Source organism: Procambarus clarkii, chromosome 19 (assembly GCF_040958095.1).
Source record: "Procambarus clarkii isolate CNS0578487 chromosome 19, FALCON_Pclarkii_2.0, whole genome shotgun sequence".
Lineage (NCBI taxonomy): Eukaryota > Metazoa > Arthropoda > Malacostraca > Decapoda > Cambaridae > Procambarus > Procambarus clarkii.
The window spans coordinates 24,059,758-24,084,329 of record NC_091168.1 but is presented as its reverse complement, the minus strand read 5'-3'; the positions used below and the strand labels follow the sequence as shown (position 1 = coordinate 24,084,329).

The 24,572-nt window shown below is 36.9% G+C and overlaps 1 protein-coding gene across 2 annotated transcripts in view; it reads right to left on the bottom strand.

The window, feature by feature from the left end:
* The window catches only part of LOC123757572 (inner centromere protein), a 25,386-nt gene extending 814 nt beyond the window's left edge, over nucleotides 1–24,572 (bottom strand). The window contains exons 1-13 of one of the 2 annotated variants that reach the window (XM_045741328.2): nucleotides 24,468–24,572; nucleotides 22,498–22,727; nucleotides 20,782–20,927; nucleotides 17,951–18,311; nucleotides 17,193–17,395; nucleotides 14,894–16,274; nucleotides 13,151–13,285; nucleotides 11,307–11,480; nucleotides 9,181–9,414; nucleotides 7,810–7,983; nucleotides 6,251–6,355; nucleotides 5,477–5,623; nucleotides 1–4,171 (exon numbers count right to left, since the gene is read on the bottom strand). The exon at nucleotides 1–4,171 is cut by the window's left edge and continues 814 nt beyond it. In XM_045741328.2, coding sequence (XP_045597284.2) covers nucleotides 4,110–4,171; nucleotides 5,477–5,623; nucleotides 6,251–6,355; nucleotides 7,810–7,983; nucleotides 9,181–9,414; nucleotides 11,307–11,480; nucleotides 13,151–13,285; nucleotides 14,894–16,274; nucleotides 17,193–17,395; nucleotides 17,951–18,311; nucleotides 20,782–20,927; nucleotides 22,498–22,727; nucleotides 24,468–24,481 — 3,366 coding nt within the window. In that variant the 5' untranslated portion in view covers nucleotides 24,482–24,572 and the 3' untranslated portion in view covers nucleotides 1–4,109. The remainder of the gene's footprint in view (nucleotides 4,172–5,476; nucleotides 5,624–6,250; nucleotides 6,356–7,809; nucleotides 7,984–9,180; nucleotides 9,415–11,306; nucleotides 11,481–13,150; nucleotides 13,286–14,893; nucleotides 16,275–17,192; nucleotides 17,396–17,950; nucleotides 18,312–20,781; nucleotides 20,928–22,497; nucleotides 22,728–24,467) is intronic. The other variant, XM_045741329.2, reaches the window with a different exon arrangement.

Genomic DNA, 24,572 nt, shown 5'->3' with positions numbered 1-24,572 from the left:
TACATTCGTTGCAGATACATCACGTCTTCTGTGAGTACACCACCGTGTCAAGTATGGTAGTTATGGGAATGCCTGCAATCCTATTATCACACTGCAAATGAGCGCGAGACCAGTTGTCACGCGACTTGCGTGTACAAGAACTGAGGGTCAGCCTTACTCTTAGTGCATAACCTCAAGTAGCTGTTTGTCTTTCTGTGCATAGATCTTACGTGTCAGCCATAATTGTTCACCTGCACAACAGAGTAAAGTGTTTGTGTTTTGTACCACACCATGACAACTAAGTGAATGTGTGAGCTTCACAAACAACGCATTTAGTCCACATTTACAGTGCCATCGTTCCATCTATTGTGCACGATTATTGCCAGTTTCCTGATCAAAACGTCTGTGTCCATTTCCAAGCCAGCCATTTTGAAGAAATTAATGTTAGTGATTAGGCATGACATCCCTTGTCTCTATAATGTGATAAGATTTAGACACCAACCTAGAGTAAATCAAGCATCCATAAACCTGCAGATTATTGATAGGCTTTAAGCTGCATTTCTGTTGAACCACTTCTTAATACTGCCTCTGTTTGTATTTAAGCCTTCAACCTCTATGTCTACAACATCTAACTGCCTAATAAGTCACTAAACCAAGTCACACAAGGAACTAAAGTAGAGTCCCTTAAAGTGCTTCACTTTTCATTGGAAATTTCTACAACATGGATCAGGACCTGGTGGAGCAAATTTGAGGGACCATTCCACAGGACTTTTATTCAACGGTGCACTTAAGCACCAAATGCTTGCTCTCGTGTCTGCAGGATTTTGACAGCTTTGTGGAGTATCCATATGCACATTGGCGATGCTGGATGCAATTACAGTCAGGAAAAAGCATTATTTCCACTGTTAGGTGGAGGATGATGGTGTTTTACAGTATTGAGGGGAGGATTGTGGAGTAGTGAGTGGGTTAGGATGCATCATTTGAATTTTGAATATAAATAATTATGCTCAACATTTCACCTAAAATCATTGATTCACTAATTTCAAGCAACATTTTAGCAATCGGGGAAGAATTGTGGTCTCATGAGCATTGCTGTATATGAGAAGTTACATCTCCCTACCAGTGAATATGCCAACTGGTCCTGAAATTGTTTGTGTTGTGTTTGAAGAGTAGGAGAATATGGCTTGACACCTTTGGCAAAAGCAATTAATATGTTGAATCATTTATGGAATTCAGGTACATTATAATATACATCCTTAATATACTTAAGAAGGACAGAAAAGAAACAGAAGAATTTCTAACACACAATATTACATATTATAATACACTTCAACCTCGATAGAACAAATTGTGGAAGAACAGGCCTCCAGAGTGAAAAGAATTGTCTACCAATACAAACCTTGATGCAATAGATTATGACAGTCTGCTAGACCAAGGCGTCTCAATACACTGTAGCAACTTTAAGTTGACACTGTCAATTGTTTTATTCATGTAAATTACCTAACATTCACATACTGTTAGTAATAACTTACTAAAAGCCAACCTAAGCTTCTAATGAAAATTTGATACTATTTGAACATTAACTATAAACTGCATAAAGCATTGTGTACATGACATTTCTATGGGCACCTTAGTCCTACTGTAACTGAACACATCCCTTACAAATTTAATTACAAATGCGTCCATGCTAAGTCAAACACTGAATCAAGGCTTGCCTGGTAGAAAAATCTTTCCATCAAATTCTTGGATTAGGTCAAATCGAGGCTCCGCTGTATGCATGTATGGGGTCCATGTGTGCATATAATGTGCCAGGATAATCAAGAACGAAACTGATACAAGAAATATTTGATCGCTTCCGTGTCCATTTCAGCAACCTCAGATATGTTGAAATGAGACACAGAAGTGCTCAAAGTCATCGTCCAGTTTCCTTTTGTGGGTTTTATCACACTATTCATCAGTGTTAATTTCCCTCATGATTTACACACATTCATACATACATATATTGAAATCAACGATAACTCTAAATAAAATTTATTCAGCATTTCCATGTTAACTTACATCATCAGGAGTTATTAAAACTTGAAGTTACCTATAATAAAGTTGGATAATCATAGTTTACTATCTCGATAAAAAATAATATGTAATGTTTAAGATATCTTATACACAATGGAGTTAGGTTATTCTGTTCCATGTTTTATACCTAGAACACTACCTGCCTATTGTTTTACATCCAGCTTCTTAGTTACTGGTGGGTGAATAGATGTTGATTTGCATGTTATCATTTCCATTTAAATAAATTTATCAACAGGCTAACAATTCTGATTACCTTTCCACTTTAACTATGTTCCCCTTTTATTTTATTAGCTATTTGGGAACAATATAAAATTGTTGAATATTTGGAAACAATTCATTTGAAACTTCTTATTACTGTACATTCTTTTTTTCTAACAATTTTAGCATATTTTCCAATACATTTTTAGTTTTCATCTTGAATTCTAATTTACATTTATTTTATTAATAGAAATGTAGCCCTACACTTGGTATATTTCTGTTGATAGAGGTTCTACAATTCATGTAAAGATGTTTTACTCTCTTATAATCCCAACTCAATAATGTGTAAGGTATCTTTAAACTAACTTTCTATATTATAAAATTGGAGTTTTAATGTGAAATAATTGATTATACATACATATGTACATACAAGTGTGTACATATACAGCCCATCCTCCTGTTTTGGTAGTACTTATAGTAACGATGAGGACGTACCGACATATACCTATACATATACATATACCGACGTACAACGAAATTAGAATGTAGAAATTGGCACTATTGAGATGGACAAACCGGAAAACTATTTTCAACTGTTGCAAAGAAAAAACTAAACTAACCTAATCTTCCTAGGCCTTATACACGATATCTGAGGCCTAAAACAGTACGTGTGCACACTATACTAGGCCTAGGAATATTTAAGTTTGTTTTTTCACTTAACTTTTTCAGACTATATAAAGTGAATAGTACAAAGCTCTACTATCTAATTGCTTAGAACGGCAATCTTTAAACAATTGTGTACATAGTTACAAAAACTATGTATGTATGTCCATGTATGCATACGTAACCACGTAAGAAAAATGAAATGGAAATAATCTGAGTGTTTTCATGATTCAACACATTTTCAAGGAATACAGATCACAACAGAACTCAAGATTATCTTCATTTCATTGTTCCTATGTGGATACTTATGTATACTGTATCCAAATCAAGTTTTTGTGCTAATTCTTGCAATATATGCATGCATGCATATTACACACACACACATACACAATTCTAAATGATAAAATAATATTAATAATACTAAAGCAATAGTTAATATTACTGGCAACTTGAAACTGTATAAGAGAAAACAAGAGTAATGAAAATGACTGAAAGGAAAGATAATATATTTCCTGGGTAATAACATTTTTAATCCTCACGAGGTGTGTATTACCATATTTACAAGCAAAGTGATTTAGGAAATGATAGAAAAAAAATCAGACCAACTGAACATGTTTCGTATCTTTGCCCTATATAATGAGATAATTAGAGACTTAAAACTATTAAATGAATGTTACACAATCAATAAAAATTTAAACTTAAAAAATAATAATTTTCTTTTGTACAGATATAAAAAAAAAAAAAAAATTAGACATCAGAATGGAAAGTAGTTATAAAAGATTACAAGTTTTCAATTATTTTAGCATCCAGAGAAACCCAAGTTTCCCCAAATATTTTCTCTACATTCAATTACATACTCAATTTCAAATAAATGAATCTGAACAGTCTTTCCTTAGTCTTACAACACACAAAAAAGCTCAACTACAGTCCCCATTGTTTATGTGGTTCAGCTCCGATTTCTCAGAAAATATTCCCCCCCCCCCAAAGCTTCAGTAACACTAAAAAGGCACTTAATTACAATATACAAAGGTATCTTTAAAGAAAAAAAAATCACCATCATTGTGCCAATTCACTCAATAGGCATTAAAAGAACATTTGCAAAACCACGGCAGTCACACAAGTTTTGGAATTCCCTGATAAGCTTGTCACGTACAGAGGGCACAAACGGCATTGTCATACTTGGTACTGAAGCATACTTACAACACTTGGGCCCTACTCAGTCTTTTTGATCTCCGACTGGGTGTTGCAAACTTGGACGCTACAAAATAAAATAAAAATAAAGTTAGAAGATTTTATCAAAAATTACTGAATATTAATATGGCTTGAATGCATCGGCAGCACTGGATAAAAGTGCTCTACACCTACAAATTATAAAGACATGCAGAGAATAACTCAACAATGTGGTTGAAGCAAATAGCCTAACCCCCACAGGTGAAGTGAAAAGAAATTAATGACATTTCAGTCTGTCCTGGACCCCTACCTATCAACATCATGGCTATGTCACAGCTTAATAAGATCTAAGACAGAAGGAAATTGTGGATGAATTCCTACAAAGAGGAGAGTTAGATGAATCGACACTACAGGGTTATTATACAGTACTAGTCCCTACAGATGTGAGCCTGACAAATTATCATCTACCCCTACAAATATCAAGTTCACCGTGTCACTATACCAATAGAGGAACAAAATATTTTTCCCGTGATTTTCATTAACATGCAAAACTGAATACCTTTCGTATTTAAATATATTGTTGGCGCAGCCGATTTGTAGTTCTGGGGGATTTTTTCGTGACTCCTCTACCAAATGTAGAGGATGCTTGATATGTATATATGTGAGATTTTTTAAAGGTAAAGGTGGTCAATTAACTTTAGCCACTGACATTATTAATTATGAAGTAAAGGAACAGCAGTTAAGGAACAGTAATCTATAAGAAAATTAAATGAGGTACCCCTCCTACTTTCTCTCCCAATCTTCCCTTCCCTCTCACTTTCGCCCCTCTAATTGGCAGAAATATTAAGGAATGCTTGATACACAGCAGCCAATGGGTATTTTTTCTTCTTTCAACTGAACTGGCCCCCAAGCCTAGCTCAATCAAATGATCCTATGTTCATTAAGTCAATTGTGAGGGAGGAGAAGGGGTTAAGTTTGTGGAGAAACTAAGCTAAGGATTAAAGTGGAAGGCGACCCTTAGACACCATAAGGTTTGTTTGTTTGTTTCAATATCCAAATTATATAATGTTGACCTCTGAGTTATCTTTTACTTTGATTAGGAAATGTCCTTTAAGATACGTTAAAGTTTGCATTGAATAACTCTTCAAGGGATACATTAACCTATCAATAAGAACTATCTTCCCTTGCTATCCTATTCAATAATTGTATCCATAATAAGACATCAAGCTCATGACAATTAACACACTAGCAGAATGCAGCCTCACCGTAAACATTCCGGACTCCCCAGGCTGCTCACCGGCCAATCAGTGATGTAATTTTTTTTTTTTACATCATTTTATGTTTTCCCAAAGAGGAGTAATGAAAGGGAGAGTAATGAAAGAACAATTCATACCTATTGATCTTCTGGATATTCTTTCCTTGGTTTCAACTGGAGTGTCCCAGCTGATCAAGTCACAATTGACAGGCAATGTCTGCTCTACTAGAGGGCTTCTTGTCATGCCTGGTAGCAAACTCACGCGTGATGATTTCCTTCGGGTTGCTGAGAATTTAGAACAAACATCAGTGTCCACACTACTCACAAAAATTAAGTTTCATTTAGTCACTGGACTCGAGTCAAGAAACATATTTTTCAAGACCTAAAGCTTTAAATTATGAGCTGCAAATAAATAGATTGAATGTCAAAGTCCTTAAGGACTGGGTAAAATTATTACACACTTTGGGATTTAACACACTCTTATACATATGTCAATCATTATTTTGGTGGTAGGGAGGAAGGAACATCTGGACGAGAGGCAGAAAGGATTAGTGGAGAATGAGGAAAAAAAGGGGTGGCGAGGAGGGAGAGGGGGGGGTAAAGAGGTGACGAGGAGGAAGGGAAAGTAGAAGAATGGAAAATTAAGTGGAAGGTAGAGGAAGAAGTGGTAAAGAGGTGGGAGGAAGAGGTGGTAGGCAGCAATTAAGATTTTGTAGTAAACTAATTTTCTTTATACACTATATACGCAAAGTATTCACAAAACATTTTAGAGTTATCAAATGTTAGTAAGAAACCGTCTGATAGCAATATTATTTCCAAGTCCTCAAATCTACTTCACTCCAAGTACCCAAAGAATGCCAAGACATTTTGAGACCCCTTTGCCAATTTCCTTACTGGACCAGTGTTACTCACCAGTCGTTTTCTTCTCACTCTTAGGAGACTCCACGAGACACTGATCTTCATGTCGTGAAGGAATAATGTCATCTGTACTCATGTCAACATTACCAAAGAGACCCACTGAAAAAAAACGTTCAATAATTATTGAAGATAATTCCAAGAATAATTACTAATAATCAATACTAGACGTATGAAATTTTGTGAACTATTAATATTGTTAAAAAGACCATTATTTAGAAAATGGACAACAGCATTTAATAGATGTTTCTAAAAGCATTTACCAAAGATCTATTGAGCAAGATACATTGCACAAGTATTTGAAGATTAAAAAACATTGATTTGCGATACAGGTGGCTCAACTTTTATAATCTAAATAGGGATTTGAACTATCTTAACACTTTCGCGCTCTCGGCGCTCAAAAAAAAAACAATACCCCATATGCTTTCGGCACTTCGCGCGCCTACGCGGTAAGACCGAAAAAGTGTACACTCTTTTGACTGTCCTGACAATAATTGAAGGTGCACGTATTTAAATTTGGTGTCACTGTGTTCGCAATAAAATTGTCTATAAGAGCATACCTATAAAATGCCGCCCAAGCATAAGGAGTATCAACACCAAATAAAAAACTATGCAGATCACTCGCCGAGAGCGCCAAACAGCAACAAAATGTTTCCTCTCTTAATGGTTGCGAAGCCTACAGTTGTCCTACATTGCTAATTTTGGTATCATTGGAATCGCAATAAAATTCTCTACGCGGACATATGCATATGAATGTTTAATATAGGTAATTGCCCACCCGCAAGAGTGTGTGAAGTGGAGAGTAGTTAGCCGCGAGCGCACTGGCGAAAACACGGGGGAAATCATGCTTGGAAAATTTATACGTTTCCTGACCCTACTTTTCTATGTACGTATTTCTTTTTTATACCAATGTGTTCGCAATAAAATTTTCTATAAGATGAACTGTATAACATTTGTACAAAGCATGTGTAAGAGAAGCGCCAAATATAGAACCACGTCGCTCAGTATGCGTTCGCGGCAGAAACGAACGCATTGTTTTCGTTCGTTTGATGTTTGTCATGTTTATACTTGTTGAAACATTTTATAATTTGTATGACAGTGATCGCAGTAAAATTCCCTACACAGACATATGCATAACACATACAAATATTTCCCACGTGTTGGATATATCAACGGCTAAAGGGAACCCACTGCCACACGCTCGCCACACCCCCAAACATACTTTGTGTATTTTTTTTTTTACTCATAGAAGTTTATGTGATATAATATTCATTCTGGTAACAAAAAATTCGCAAATAAATTCTCTACAAAACAAAAGTATCCCCATCCATTTCGGTTAAAAAATGGAATTTATAGAAATATTTTTTCAATTGACGAGAAAAGTAGGCAGTTATGCGGAATCGTAAGAAAAACCAGTGACGAGTTATCTCTAATCGAAAGCGCGAAAGTGTTAAGTGAGGTTGTATTAAAACACACACACACACTAAAATGTAGAATTAACCCAAAAATATTAGAAAACAGGACATACCTAACAAAACTTGTACCCTTCGACTTACTTGATGCTCGAGATGAAGATCGAATCGGAGTACCTGGAAATCTGAAGCTAGGCACTTCATTTTCCTGGTCTACAGCAAACATAACTGATCTCCGAGACTTCCTCTTCCCTGTTAAGACCTTTCCAACGGTAGAGGAATTTGATGGCAAACTTTGATCAGGAACCTTTTCTGCACCTGTAAATTAAATTTGAAAGAGTTATTTAACCATTAAATAACTTAAACTTGTGTTTACAGTCATTACACAACAGCTGAGGTCATATTACCCACTATAATAATTGATGAGAATTGGGTTCTGCAACTCCCTATAATTGTCAAGAATTTACTGCTCAATCTTAGAAGAGCCAGACTCACTTCTTGCAGGTTGACGTTCAATTCACAACCATCAAAGTGATTGGACACTATTGCTTTCCTTTGTCCTACCCAAAATCCTTATCCTCATATCCCTTCCAAATGCTACAAAGCCATAATGGCTTTCTTAATTGATAATTAGTTTATCTTACCAACATTTTACATGTATTTAGGCTATTACACAATATTATACAACTAATACAGAGTTATTATTGGAGAAACTTTGGAGTATGTGGCACTATCATGCTCAAAAACATTTATTCAAAATAATATTTATAATAAAATTCAGTCACACTCCAGGATTAATTAAATTTAACCATGAAATGTTAATTATGCCAAGGTTTCGTATTACTGAAATTATGGAAAACTTCCCTGTATGATAATGTTTTTTTTTTTTTTTGTACCTGCTATAAATACCGATACCGATCTGCTATAAATACCGAATATTTATAATATACCTGCTATAAAACCAAGGACAGAACTGTACTTGGTTACTGTACTCCCAAATTATATTAAGGTTTCCCAGAACGACTGAAGCCACTCAAGCAGTTTACAGTACTGTATAATATAAATTATATTATACAGTACATAATACAGTATATAATTTAAATAATATACATTACCATTATATTTATTCAACAGCACAAATCATTAATTTATACTGCTGAATATATATGTTTACACATGCATGATATAACTACTGGGCCACCACACCGCCGGGTAGTTATGGGGAAGTGACCGAGGTGGTAATGAATTGTACAGTATGTAGGCAAGGATATAGGATATACAACCACCACATCACATGGCTATTAAAAGGGGCAGCAGGGATTCTATACATCATGTTAACTGGCCTATAACTGTAACCACGTCATAGTCTAGCATATAACGGCAACATATAACACAACTCGCCATGTAATGGCAACCATGGCACCAAAAATCAAAGAGAGACAGACAGGAGGCCTATAATATAATTAATAACTTGCTTACATTGCAAAGACTACACATCAAAACTATAAAACATACCACTTTTCCTAGATTTGGGAGAATCAGTAGAGCTAGCAACTTCCACCGGGATGGACATAATAGACGATAAGGGTGCTTGATCGGTCGACTGATCAATAGCAGGGGTCAAGCTATGCATTGTTGCACAAGATGATCCAGGAGTAGTTTGAGAATGGTGTTCCATATTCACTTCAGATGTTACCAAAACGTCTGACTTTTTAGTTACTGGAGTAGCCTCACCCCACACATTAATAGCTGTAAAAAAAAAAAAAAAAATTAAACGCAGGTGTATATCTGTAAGGCAATCTTAAAAATCCTGACTGATTTGTCTGATTTAACTCTGCAAAAACACACATTGTAACCACAACATAGTACTGGTACACCATAGAAGTTATGTTGTGGCTACGGTGTGTTTGTTGGGATACTGGTATTGCACAATAATATGTGAACTATGCTAATTTGTTACTTTTTGTGAGACAGATTCTCGTTACTTATGTTAGGCAATGTTGGGATGGGTTAGGATAGGATAGAGCAGCTTAAGTAGGTTAGGTTTGATCAAAGTTTTTGGTTAGTTAAAAAAAAATTGTATGGGCTAGAAAGCTGAATCATTCCATAAGAAAAAAGTATTTGAAAATATATTATTTCAAGAAAATTTGGCTTCTTAGACAACTTGACCTATTAGGAACAGCATATTATTATGTATATATTATAACACAACATTGTGCATTTAATAAATAAATAAAAATTATTATATATATATATATATATTAATTAAAAAAATTATATATATATATATATATGTATGTATGTATGTATGTATGTATGTATGTATATATGTATGTATGTATGTATGTATGTATGTATGTATGTATGAGCCTGTCGATCACCCAGACGGGATCACGGTGAACCTCTGAAAGAATGGTAGACAGTTGGTGTGGGACTACACTTGCATTTCAACTTTAGCCAACACCTATGTTGACTTCAGTGCTGCACGGGCAGGAGGTCCTGCCAATCACCGGGAAGTAGCCAAGTCGCGTAAAACAGAGATCTTGATCACCACTACAATTTTGTCCCCATTGCCTCAGACACACTTGGTGCCTGGGGTAAAAGTGCTGCTAGTTTTTTGAAGGAGCTGGGTTCCAAGCTAATTGAAATTAGAGACCCTAGAGCTGGCAGTTTCCTCTTTCAACGCCTCTGTGTGGCGATCCAGAGAGGAAATGCTCACTGCATCCATGGTTCCTGCCCACCATCTGAGGAGCTGGAAGAATTCTACAACCTGTGATGACTAGCTTTGTATCCGGCATGTAACCAATGTTGTAACCATTTTTATGTCATAAAATTTTAAATAAAGTGAGTTTTATATATATAGATATACACACATACTAAAAGAATAGGGGTGGTAGAAGAAAATATAGTGTTCAGTGAGGATCCACAAGGTCTTCTCTGAGTACTCTATTTTCTTCTCCGAGGCTATGGGTCCCTACACTTGCACAAGAGGTAGTACCCCTTTTAGGTATTAAAAAAAAAAATATGTATGTATATGTATATATAAAATAAAGCACTACATTTCAAACAAAACATTTTTTTTTTAACATTTATCATTAAAAAAGTGAAAAATTAAAATTGAAAATTAACACTAGGAATGCATTAGATAAACAGATGTACAGTCTACAAGCTTGTAGAGCATATGAACTCCAGTATGTTTACCCCTTCCTGCTACACGCACACACAACACTGGTGGTACTGTACGTGACCAGGAGGGGACAGGTGGAAACCGAGTACCCACATGGATGTTAGAAAGAACTTTTTCAGTGTCAGTAGTTAACAGATGGAATGCATTAGGCAGTGATATGGTGAAGGCAGAGTGCATTCATAGTCTCAAATGTAGAGCCCAGTAGGTTCAGAAATCTGTACACCAGATGATTGACTGTTGAGGGGCGGGACCAAAGAGCCAGAGCTCAACTAGGTGAGTAGAGTACACACACATCAGGCACCCCCCCCCCCCCCTCCTGTTTACAATACTAGAACCCCTATAACAATCTACAGTATATAATCTCTTAGAAGACTAAAATTCTAACTACAGCACCATGCAACAAACTGTACGCAAGCACAGAGTCTTGAATTCTATCATCAACAGTAGGCTTTACCTGGAGAGTCAACAGCAGTTGCAAGCAAAGAAGGTTTTAGCAGTGCTAAAAGCTCAACACAGGGCTGGTCGTCACTAACAGCAGAATCTGTCTTTTTGTCACTAGATACCATCGCCGATTCACATATTTTATATGTCGGAGCCTCAGGGATCAAATGCACAGGAAGAGGTGATCCTGGAAAATACAGAATAACAAGATTTGGTTCAGTCTGTCAAGTGTCAAGGGAAGTACAGTTGGGTACAGAATAGTGGGGATTTTGGATGCAGGTTATTACCTTTACCCTACATGCTATAGTTATAGCATATATACAGTGCTACTTCCGTTGTGAATTTAATCCGTTCCCCCGAGACGGTTCGTAAACCGAAACAAATTTTCCCTTAAGAAATAATGTAAATTTAATTAATCCGTTCCACACACCCAAAAATATTAACTTCAAAATACATTTTAGACATAATACTACAAATATTTTGTACTATAGTATGCACAAGTTATATCTTACCTTTATTGATGACTTGTTGGCATATGGAAGACACAGGATGGATAGAGGGAGGGAGGAGAGGTGTTAGTGTTTGGAAGAGGAGTCCCCTTCCATTATAACATCAGGCAGTGATGACTAATCTGGGGTACTCTCTCCTTTGTTTTGCAGAGATACCACTAGGACTTGGTTGTGGGTCTCGGCTTGCTTGTCTTACAAAGAATCTGTCTAAAGACACTTATTTTTCCCTACATTTTAACACTTGTTTGTAGTGAGACATCACATTGTCATTAAAATGGTTAATGCAACTGCCTGCTACAGCTTTATCTGGGTGACACTTTTCACCAAAACTTTGCATTCTTCCCATGCTGCACACATTTTCTTAATTAATGAGGAAGGGACATCCTCTACTGCCGCCTCCTCCTCCCCTGAAGAAATTTCCTTAGCGCTCTTGTTGTTGCTCCTTTAGACGGGCTAGGAGTTCGTTGCTGTGTTCCTCCACCAACTCCTCCACATCAGCACCATCCAGCCTAGCTAGTACAACAACCCTCATACCATTTTCATGTTTACGAATGGTCTCTTGTTTTTCTGCTATTGTCATCCTCACATTTGTTTTCTTAGGTTGAACCTTACCACCGACTCTTTTGTGACTCATGGTGCAATATAATTTTATGTTCAGAAACCAGAAAAGCACAAAAACGATTAAATTCTTTACAAAGAATTCAGCGCGATTGTCACTAGGTGGGAGATACAGTACTGTACTGGTAATTTGAAGCGCGCCTCACTGTTGCCGCCAGGAACCACGGGCTTGTCGACCCGTAGGTGTATCAACAAACTCGCCAAGCAAGGCAAAGCTCGTAAACCAAGTAAAATTTTTCAAAGAAATTGAGCTCATATACCAAAAAATTTGTAAAATGGAGTACAGAAGTAGTATTTGTAAACAGAGGTTCCACAAGTTATATGTAACTGTGCTAAAGTTACATATAACTTGTGCATTTGTCCACTGAAATAATCAACAGGTATAACAACAGAAGACTTGACATAAGCGCAGCCCTACACATCAAGAAGTCAAGACCAGCAATCAACAACCAGTCAACACAATTACATTCTACCCACTTCAAGACCCCAAAACCAACACAGACAGTAGAAGCAAGAACATAGGCTATTAATAATGGCCAATTAATATCCATTATGTTTCATCCACTTGTTCATCTCAATCACATCCTGTACCACCTCACCCCAAGAGAAAAAAAGCTCTTGCTCAAGCATTGTAAATTTAAACAAACCCACAAGGGTTTCAAGGGTATTTATTTGAAGGAATGCAGTGGATAGGCTTTATGGTCACAAAAAATTTCCATTATATTCTTACCATCTGTAGGGACTTCTGGAAACTTTTGGAAATCTGGTGTGGAACAGCTTCGTCTTTTTTTTGTACGTCGAGAGACATCAATCCATGGAGATGTCTCAATCTTCCACGATACTTTTGATTGACGTTCAAGACTCTCTGAGAAAAAAAAAAAAAAATAATAATAATTTCAACAGACAAATAAAAAAATTTCATAAAATTGCAAAGTACTATACATGAAAATGTAGACAGTGTAACAGATCAAATCACATTCAAACAGATAGTAGTTTTGGTCTATTTCAAAATAAATTCCATTTTGTATCCAAAGTATCACACATTTATCATTCCATTATGAGATATTTTAACATTGCTTCAGAAGGATGCCATATATGATCATTTAGTATGGTACATAGTTTTTAAAAACCATTTATCTGTGTTTAAGAATGAATTACCATAAATTTTACACACACATATTAAACTCTTTGAATAACCATGTAGCAAAAATCAATAATAGCTGTATTTTTGACAACTGCAATACTTTCACACTTTTTCTCCTGAGCATTTTCATCAAGTCTAGGGGGGAGGGGGGTAACTAGATTTAATAAATATTGTAAAACATTAAAATAAATTATTTAATTGCATATTCAACCAAAATCTTAAGTATACATGTAATTTCAGTCTCTCACTGCAGTTAAAACCAGACACAGGATTGTATCGACTCCTAAATATGGTTATCAAACCACATTTGGACACAGATTCCCAACATATCCCATAGATAGTTTGAACTGAAAATGTTTATGGTTTTGGATAACTGGATGAAACATGTTTGTAAAAGACCATGTGGTTTGTTTTGAATATTGACCCATATCATCCCAAACCTGTTTTCACAGGGTCAATGAAACAGAACCCAACGTTAACCTTGCGCTTCCACTCATTCACAAGTATACATTATAATACACGCTGGTATATCACGCGTCACGAGAGAATACACAATACAAGCAGGTGGTGTATTACAAGTCACGAGAGACTGGCTGGCTGGCTGGCCGGACGGTCCTGGTGTTCTTGTTCATATCAACCTCCTCTCTTGTTTAATTTGTATCCATAACATCCCATTATTTTTTATCAATTGATCTTGTCACCTCTCATCCCACCAAGTAGTTCCTCTCATTCCACCAAGTAGATCCTCTCATCCTACAAGTTGGTGCAGCTTCACACACTTCCTTCGCATTTTCAACCAAACATTTCTTGTGTACATCCCACACTATAGTTCATTTCTTTAAGGTCTCTTCCACCATGATCACTTAACACACTTGTAATCATCTACCAATCTTCTATTACTTTACCTTGTTGAACCCTTAGGTAGTATGATTACACCACACTTGTCATACATAGCACCAACGTGCAATCATTCAGATATTCTCACTATATTTCTTTCAATCATTGTCATCATCATCTCTCAGCAAGCACACTTGCATTATGCCCTACACCACAATACAAAATATATACAATTATGGTCAGAACTCTTGTATACTGATTTAGTTCCCTCCTCTGAACCCGATTTCTGAGCTACCAGTAGTCACCTTCCCCCTCATCCTTCACTTTCTAAACATAACATTTGTCCATGCAAGTGACAGTGTTGTAAAAGTGATTACATATAATCTTGAACAAGAAATTTTGTACTTAAAAAGCTATGTTATGTGTGTAACTAAGGAATAACCTAATCTAGAAATATAATTTACTGTATTTAAGTAGAATTGTTCAACTTACTGGGCGTTATTAGTAGTGATGAACTTGACACTTTATCAGCCTTTGGAGTAATCTGCACCTTTTTTTCACTGGATATACTTTCTCCATCTGGCATCTTAAATTGTTTGCGACTCTCCACTGCAGCAGCCTCATGCATTTGTTCATTTTCTATTACTGGCTCATGTTCTTTAACAATGTTCTTCAAAACCGTGCTCTCAACATCAGAGGACAACTCTGGTATAATTTTAGCGCTATTCATGGAGTGTCGATAACTTTTTCGACCAGGTGTCCGTCGACTAGGAGTGAACTCGGGTTGTGGATCACAATGAGCAGAAAGCGAGCGTCTTGTATTACGGCTACATGGAGTACGGGGACGCAGTCTAGAAAGGCTTGGTGTTAAAATCCCATCCCCACAGCATGCAACCGACTTCCTTGTATAACGATTCCTTGGGGTAGCCACACTACTGCGTTTACTTGCTTTGCCAACCTTGTCATTGGTAAATGGTGTAGCCTTACACTCCCTTGCAGCACCATCGGGTTCATCATCAAGTGCCATTTTTTCACCGACATCCATTGTGTTAATTTCGCCCTTCATGACGTAAGGAATTTGATCTGAATTTCCTGCGGTAACCTGTACCCCATCACTGACATCACTTTCAATTTTTTCATCCAACAATTGCTCATCTGCTTTAATTTCCTCTACACTCTCCTCACTTTCAAGCTCTTCCACTTTCATCATCTCCACTTCAGTAAATGCTTTGCTCTCCTCAGCAGGCTCCCCAGCTTCACCTTCCTCGACCTGCTCCTCAGCTTCCCCTTCCTTGGCCTGCTCCTCAGCTTCCCCTTCCTCGGCCTGCTCCTCAGCTTCCCCTTCCTCGGCCTGCTCCTCAGCGTCCCCTTCCTCGGCCTGCTCCTCAGCTTCCCCTTCCTCGGCCTGCTCCTCAGCTTCACCTTCCTCGGCCTGCTCCTCAGCGTTCCCTTCCTCGGCCTGCTCCTCAGCGTCCCCTTCCTCGGCTTGCTCCTCAGCGTCCCCTTCCTCGGCCTGCTCCTCAGCTTCCCCTTCCTCAGCCTGCTCCTCAGCTTCCCCTTCCTCAGCCTGCTCCTCAGCTTCAGATATTTGCCCTTCACATTGATCCACCTCTTCCTGATCCTCTTCCACTCCACTGTCCTTCTCTTGTTCGTGAGCTTCAGGTGCCACACCTGCATCCTCTTGTCTCAAGCCTGCTGCATCATCAGCCATGTGTGCACTATCCATCTCCGCTGATTTGTCCCTTTCAATACCAATTTTTTCTGCTGCTTCATTTCTTAGATGGGCTTCTGACTGGCCATCACAGAACTTATCCTCTTCTTCAAAAGCACCCCCATCTGAACTTCCATTACCAAAACTTCGTTTGTTTGACGCCTGTAAAAAAAAAAAATATATATAAATAAAATCCAGAACACATTAATTATGGAACACACACTGAAAGTTATGAGACATATAAATTTAAAGTATTTTTTCCCACAATATGTAACTTAATTCCAATTAGAAATGACATGGATCAAACACACAGGAAATCTGTAACCAATTCATCTGAATCACCGCACTGTACATAGTTGATCAGTGAACCAAGAAAATTGCAAGCAAGTTTTATGGCAAATACACAAGGTGTCTCAAAACGTACACACATTTACATGGCGCTGGATTAATGCTGATCCAATATTACTTCACATGCATCTTCCTGCTAGGGCTTGAAGCCTGCTAATTCACTTCAAGTATGTGACAAGTGAAGCATACTGTGCTATACTTATAATAAAATGTTGAACTTCTGAATTATTTCAGTGGTGTATTCCTAAACATTTGTACCACTTTTTGAACAATTTCATAACAATAAACAACTGTACAATGTTTGTACCAAAGATCATGGGTTAAGAAAGTAAAAATCGTGAGTAACAGAACCCATTATTATCTGAGCAAAGTCATGCTGTGTATACTCTCCTGGCCATTTCAATAATGTCAACATGTAAGAAGTACAGTACATATTGCTGGATATATATATACATACTGCTGCTGCGCCTTTCAAGACACCACTGTAAATATAAAGTTTCTAATGCTGTTCAAGGAGAGTATAATTTAAACAGTTTAGTCAAAGAATAACAGGTTTTGCTCCAGGTATTTGTTCTGCGAGACAAAGATGACTTATTCGAATCGATTATTGTTTAAGCCCCCACTTTGCCCAGTTATTTGTTTGATCAGAACACACGATTAATAACTACGTATTAGCCCAGTTTTACATCTCACTCGTACTTTGAGGACTTTATGACGATAAAAATTACTCACCTCAAACTTAAAAGTAAAATCACTTGGAGCAAATGACGGTAACAGTGAATCATTCCTCTTGCATCTTTTTGTAATTAAAGCTTGATTAGGTTTTGGTGTAGCTGGAAGAGGCTTTACCCCCAGTTCTTCTTGGTCATTTGCTTTCTTTAATCTGGTTGAACGGTACCGACTGCTAAGTGGCATCTTATCCTGCTTGCTATATTCTGTAATGGAGGTTTAATTATTTTTCTAGCTATGCTGAATGTAATTTATTGAAAATTACAGTATTCTACTGAATGTTAATGTGAACACAGTATTAATACATGCTGGGAAAATCACAATGGCACGATGCATTAGTGTGAATCATAGGAGCAATCCAGGTATTCAAACAAGCATTCTGAGTCACCCCCAGAACAGCGGGTTAACAGGCATGGTTGGGGGTGACCAAGCAACCTGTTCTACAAAGAACATTGCTTTTCCCTCATATACATTACTTAAGGCCAAAAACTGTCATACTAGAAAATAGAAGCGGCTAGCGAAAGTGACATACTGCCCCATTTCCTGTTTTGGGTCCTCTTGTAGGTTAGAAGAGGACACATTAAATTGACCATTTTCTTGACATTGGGAAACCTTAGGACGACGGGCTGGGCCAAAGAGAGCGCTGGTTCGAGTCTTTGGATTGCTCCAATGATTTGCACACAGTATTAATGCTACTGTAAATATTCTTACAATATTCAAAATTATATTAAAAAAAAATTACATGAACAAGTTGTACCTACCAGGTCTAGCTGTCCTTAATCCTGCTCGGGTCGATGCAACTTTACATTCTTGATCCTTCTGCAGAGTGAGAGACTTGTTTTTGCAGAACGAATCATGTCTTAGGATTCCCCCCATCTTGAGCATATCATTGGGAGTGACACCAGTGCGAAAACGTGGTACTGATGTGGAGGGCGTGACCCCAGTGGAGCGCTTTGGTATCTTCTGCACTGATGTGCCTGGAGTAACTCCAGTGTGAAACACTGGTATTTTCCGCCGAACTATAGTCCCAGAAGTACTTGGTGTAATGCTGGATTTTTTGGTTGAACTCACAAGGAATTTGAAGGGAGTTTTCTTGCTGGGAGTCTCACTCACAGATGTTTCCTAGTTAAAAATAAAATAAAAATGGAATTATATATGAATACCACTGAACTCCAATTAGCGTAGAATTCCCAAAATGGAACCCATCCAGTATGTTTATCTTCAGCGTTCTTGCCCTACCCCTGCACGTCTGACTGAAACATTCTGGTCATCTTGGGGGGGCTGCCCTGTGATTCCTAAATTGTTATACTTTAACATTATTTAAATTTGGGAGTTATAACTAATATTTAGTGTCAAAATGTTCCCAAATGAATGTTCTAGAATTGATAGAAAAATAGATAAAATAGTCACAATTGACTACAAAATTGTTTATTAATATTACAACATTCATCATTTATTTTTCAATATAAAAAATGGAAATGTGTACACATGATCATTCTATATATATTGTAAGTATAAAATTAAACAACTGTCATACTTTTCCACCAAGAAATTTGTAAAGCAGAAAGAAAATAATCATGAGCACAGCCAATATCTTCTCGAGTTATTGTGTGTTTGGCCGAGTTGATCTCAAGGTAAATCCCTCGATAAAGTATGATATTTTGGTCCTGATGAGCTCGATCACTGTGCTCCACACTGTACATATGTACAGTGTGGACCAAGTATTTAAAGTTTCAATATGAAAGTGGAAACAGACTGGTCAAAGAAGTGATAATCCTTACTGGACTGATGGTGCTACAATCAACAATGTTGAGTATGCGTGATGCAAGAGCAGTGAGAAGATTTTGATTTTTCTTTTATCATAAATCTACCTAAAATGAAGTTTGGGTAACTTTTAACACTAAATAATCTAGCATACATTACCCCCCAAAACAAGCACAATCTCTTGGGTTGGGTCTACATATACTGTATGCCCAATAGAGATCTACTTACACCATAATTATCAGTAACTGGGGGGAGCAGTGACAAACTTATTTCAACTAAGAACAAAAGAAGGCTTTCCATTTCGAGTTCAAGACTGTCTCAATCTACAAATAATGTTTTGCCTTAATCAAAAGTGCACAATATGTCAAGATCACAACAGGTGCAACAGTAGTATGCTTGCCCTGTGCTTTGAAATATTGGTGGGATGGGTTAAAGCTCTAGGATGCACTAAGGAACTTGCATTACAAGTTAATTATCACATCATAATCCAGGAAAAAATGGTAAGGAACGGCTATAAAACACATTTTTGCAACGATCCATAAATCAATTGCAAAAACATAAAAAATATACAAGAGGCTTGAAAGTAGAGGTTCAAGGAAGGTGGCTGAAGTGGTTTTCAACAGTGAATCTTTTTTTAAATTTTTCCCACTTTGCTTTTGTCAACAAAATGGCTGGAGCAAATGTCTCCCAAAAGTTTAGTTTTCACTTCTAATGTATCTGGGAGGCTTATGTGTATACCTTTTTCTATATGCCTAGACTTGCATTGTATCCGCATTAAACTACAGTATTGGGTGATCTCAAGACACTTTCCGCAATGACAGAGAGTCTGGTTGGTAGAAGTGATAAGAGAGATGCACGTGTGAACTTGTTTTGATTTGATGCTGTGAGAAAAGTGCAAGATTGTATGGAAGATGCGTGTGCTGCATATTAGTCAAGTTGAAATGCGGGAAATTTGCAAATGGTGTTTAAATTGTATGAAGAATGGGATGCTTTGGGGAGAAAAAGACTTGAGATGTCAGGAGAATTTGCCGTAAGGCATAGACTAACGTCACTTGAGAAGATTGGAAAATATTTGTGATTTACCATTTCAGTACAGTATATCCAAATAAAGGAGAAGATGGTAAGGGCAAGAATCACAGAAGCATTATTCACTAAGTCCCTGGTACAGTAGGCAAAATAAATGGCAGGATAGTGATTTGAAGAGTACACAAAATTACTTAGATTGATCAGTGATGAGAGGAGATTCTGTGATGGAAGATGGTGTGCAGATTTGATATCTGAATTGTAATAAAAACCTAGAAAGATTGCAAGACATTATTTAAATCTGCAAAATTAACTTGGAGCAAGTGGCAACCTATAAAACCAAATTCGAGCACATTAAGAGTTTACGGTATCAAGCACTATATTTATTTGTTTTTCTGGAATGTTCCAGATAATTTTGTCAATAAAATTTTATACAAGTAGCCTTGCTGATGAAGCAGTCATCAGAGAAGCCTGGCCAGACTATATGATGCGAACAACTAACACAGATACAGACAACTCGCTCCCTTTCTCGCATGCCATAGGCAGGAAGCTTTTAATGTACATGCAGTCTAGGCCTAGTTAAGCAAAATCAGTTTCAGTACACTCCAACTGCATGACAAAACTCAATTATCAATAATGGTTGGACACTCGAGCCAATGAGACAAATGAGCATATTCTATGTCTGGAAGACTACTTGTAGCCAAGCATGGGACAAAGGACCTTTAATTCTTATACTGTACCTTCGTTCACATTTAGCTATAACCAATTATTCAATCTGCACTCAACTTAAAAAAAAAAAACTTACCACGTTACCATCTGAAGAAACCAAGAATTTGGGGGTTTCTGGGTGATATATTCCGGTCTTGAATGAAGGAAGACGCCTTCTCTTCTCCTTGTCAAGTGTCTTTTTCTTATTTTCCTTCCATTTCAAAAGTTGCTTGTAGCGTTCAACTGAAATTTTAAATCAAATTTTTAAGTCCGACAAAAAATTACTTTATATGTACTGTACATTATATTTTGAGAAAAAAAAAAAAAATGTTCAGAAGCCATTTTAATTGAGCAAAAGCTTTTAAGAAATTTATTAAAATACTGTATTCTCAAACAATAATCTGAATATTGTTGGGATACAATGATATCCTATACGAATGCCTTGCTTTATTTGTGTGATTTAAATTAAACAAAAATTTAACATTCACTGTATAGGTTAATTGTTAATTTTTCCGATTCCTTAACACCTTAAATTTCAAGCCATTTCTAATTAAAAATACATCTAAGGGAAATTATTAATAATATTCACTTTTGACATGAATTAAATGCTATTCTCTTATTTTGGTAACCCAAAGTGCATCCAAGCCAATCCTCAGATGTGCCATTACCAAAATATTATGAATATATTTATAGTTTCTCACACAAAGGCAACAAATATTGTCCACAACAATAACTAAAACATCCCAATTACATTTCTTTAAGCTTGACAGGATCATTAACTGGAATAGATTGTTTGACAAAGAAAATTATCCTACCAAATGCAAAGAATTCACAATAACGTGGCTGAAGATATGTTGACCAAACCACACATCAGAAGACGGAGAAACGACATTTCGGTCGTCCTAGACCATTTTAAAGTTGAATGTTTTCACACTTGACTTGAAAATGGTCCAGGATGGACTGAAACGTCCTCGTTTCTCCACATTCTGATGTGTGGTTTAGTCATCCTATCCTACCAACGCTTAATTTCAACTAAACAGCCACTGCTGAAAGATAATTTATCAAATCACTTCTGCCAACTCTCTTTACTATTGATAAATTGTTTTCATTTGGCTTGTGAATTCAGAGAATTCTATAACAAATGTTCAAGAGATGTGTAAATATTTCATTCAAAATGATCTACCAGAAATCTTAGCCAAATATCTCGTTTGCTTACTGTAGGTAGTAAATAAGTGGTTGTAACCTATCCATCACTGCCCACTGGATGGGGGGGGCGGTGTGCAGGATAAACATTTCAATGTGACACTAGTTTTCAACATATGTCAGTTGCTTGATTTAGAAACTGTACTCATGGTCGGTCTCAAGCCCATTGATGATGTGACGATGTGCACTGAATTTTGTAATTAGCTCATCAAGACTAACTTGCTTAGCTAAATAAATTGTCGTGTTCAGTCCCTGAGCCCATTAGGTGCCTCTGTAACCCTTTCCACTACCACTCACAAGATTGATTGACTGATGAAGATTAAGCCACCCAAGAGGTGGTACAGACATGAATAACCCATAAACCCACAAGATGGGTATGGGGTGCATAATAAATGAACTATATAAAAATAATCATTTGATTTGTTACAACTACTCTGTACCTTGGGACAGGTGGGGATGTGCTGAATTTAAATGCATATTTGGAATGTACTATACATTAATTTGACACACTTACCATCCCATAAGCCTGTGCAACTCCCAACATAAATCAAGTCAGAAAATTTATACTACTGAAGCGTACCCAACCAACTTTACATTTTTATTTACTTACTCCCAAGTTCCTTCTTAGTCTTTTTGACCTTTTCCTCAAGATTGTCTTGTTTTATGATGCTCTGATTATTATTTGGACGGATGCTGTCAACCGAATCATTAAAATTTTCCAACTGGCGTCGATTGGTGATGGCATTGTTGCGCTGGGCTTTCCACCCTTCTTGGTACTTGACGGCTCTCAAGGCTCGAGAGTCTGAGGTGGAATTGAACTGTAAACCTCGTTGTTTGTACCTGAAATTATTGAAAATTCAAAATCAATCATCATCAAGGTTGATCTAAGTCAAATTCAAAATCAATTAGATTTCCTCCTTATAGATACTTAGAGAAACCAAACTATTATGATTATATAGCACTGGGAAGGAATCAGGATAAGGATTTGGGATGGGACGGGGGAGGGAAGGAATGGTGCCCAACCACTTGGACAGTCAAGGAAAGTTTGAAATGTAATTAGCCTAAATTAAATTACAATACTGTATAGTGTATGGAAAAAGTGCAAAACAGTGCACGAAGGTATATACACATTTTTGTGCATGAATCTAAATTAATTTCCATTAATATTACTGTACATAAGTATTTTCTTAAATTTTACCTCGTCTAGCTTATACCATACAATCAACTGGCTTAATTTTCATTGACAGTCTAATGACAGAATTGCAAAGATGGGATTCTAATGCAACGACACCTTAAAAATAACCTAACGATGAGCGTGCACACTGCTTGAATAACGAGTCGTATTTAACTACTCCCAATTATTTCAATTATCCAGCAATATGAAATAAAATTCTTAAGAATGAAATAATTCCTATTCTATTCATGAGATTAACAAAATGACAGTGTATTATTCAGAACTGTTGTAGAATAAAATCACTTGTGTAATTTGTCGGTGAATCATTGCATATACAAAATGATGTGAATCCTTTAAGTTCTTGGCAGTTTTTTTTAAACAAATTATGTGTTTGGTCATTATGGCTATGATTATATATAGACCTATTGCCGTCTACAAATCACTTCTTAAAACTGTACAATGGATATAATTTTGAATTTAATAATTAATTTAAACCAAATGCAGTAATGATAAACCTTATCCAATAGAATAATATAGTGGTGAAGGTGCACATATATAACAAAGCTACTAAATACAAATTTATGGAAAACAAAGGTACTAAATACAAATTTATGAATGAATCTTTGCGTGTGCGCACAATGTGTACCAAATGACGGAATCACTACGATAGGAGCCGGGAGGGGGGCCAGGGCTCCCTTAAGAGGGCCAAACATCAACCAAGGTGTCTGTATTCACCCACCAGCAGCATTAATGTATTCCATAAGGCTTTTCCAATTACCCCCTTAACGGGAATGCCCATTGTCGCCATAACCCTTCCCCCCTCCTCCTAAATCTACACTTAATTAAACTGGATTAGGTGAGCTAGTATTTAATACAACAAATAATTAGCAGAAGTCTATTAGACATGAACTGATATGTTATAGTAGTTTAAAAAAAAAGTGTGAAAGAGTAGACATGTTATAGTTAGAACCACAACGCCCCTTAACTCTCACAATGGGAATTAAAACACACACACACACACACACAGTTCTCTACTTCCGCCACAGACAAGGTTATACAAGGCTTCGAGTTTTTTTCAATATTGAGCGCTGATGAAGCACGACAAACTTTTTTTTTTTTTTGGGTGCAGGTCATGACCCTCCCCTTAGGCCTACCACCCAGCATGGTGGGGGAGGGGGCGAAGCCACTCACTGTTCGTCACTAATTCTTGCCGCTCTTACACTTTTCTTTAGAGACCTCTATATCCCTCCTAAATCGGACGAGGATATATGTAAATAGACATGACCCTTAAGCCCGACAAAAACAATGTAGGCTGACAGCAACAAATAAACAACAAACACCAACAACAACACACACATCACTTGTGTTACATATATACATAAGTATATATATATATATATATATACCTCCTCTGATCCATGATTTCCTGAAAGGGAAAGAAAAAGGTTAACGCGTAGACCGGACTGACGTCCACCGCTCACGGCTGATCACTTTGAACTGACCAATGGCGG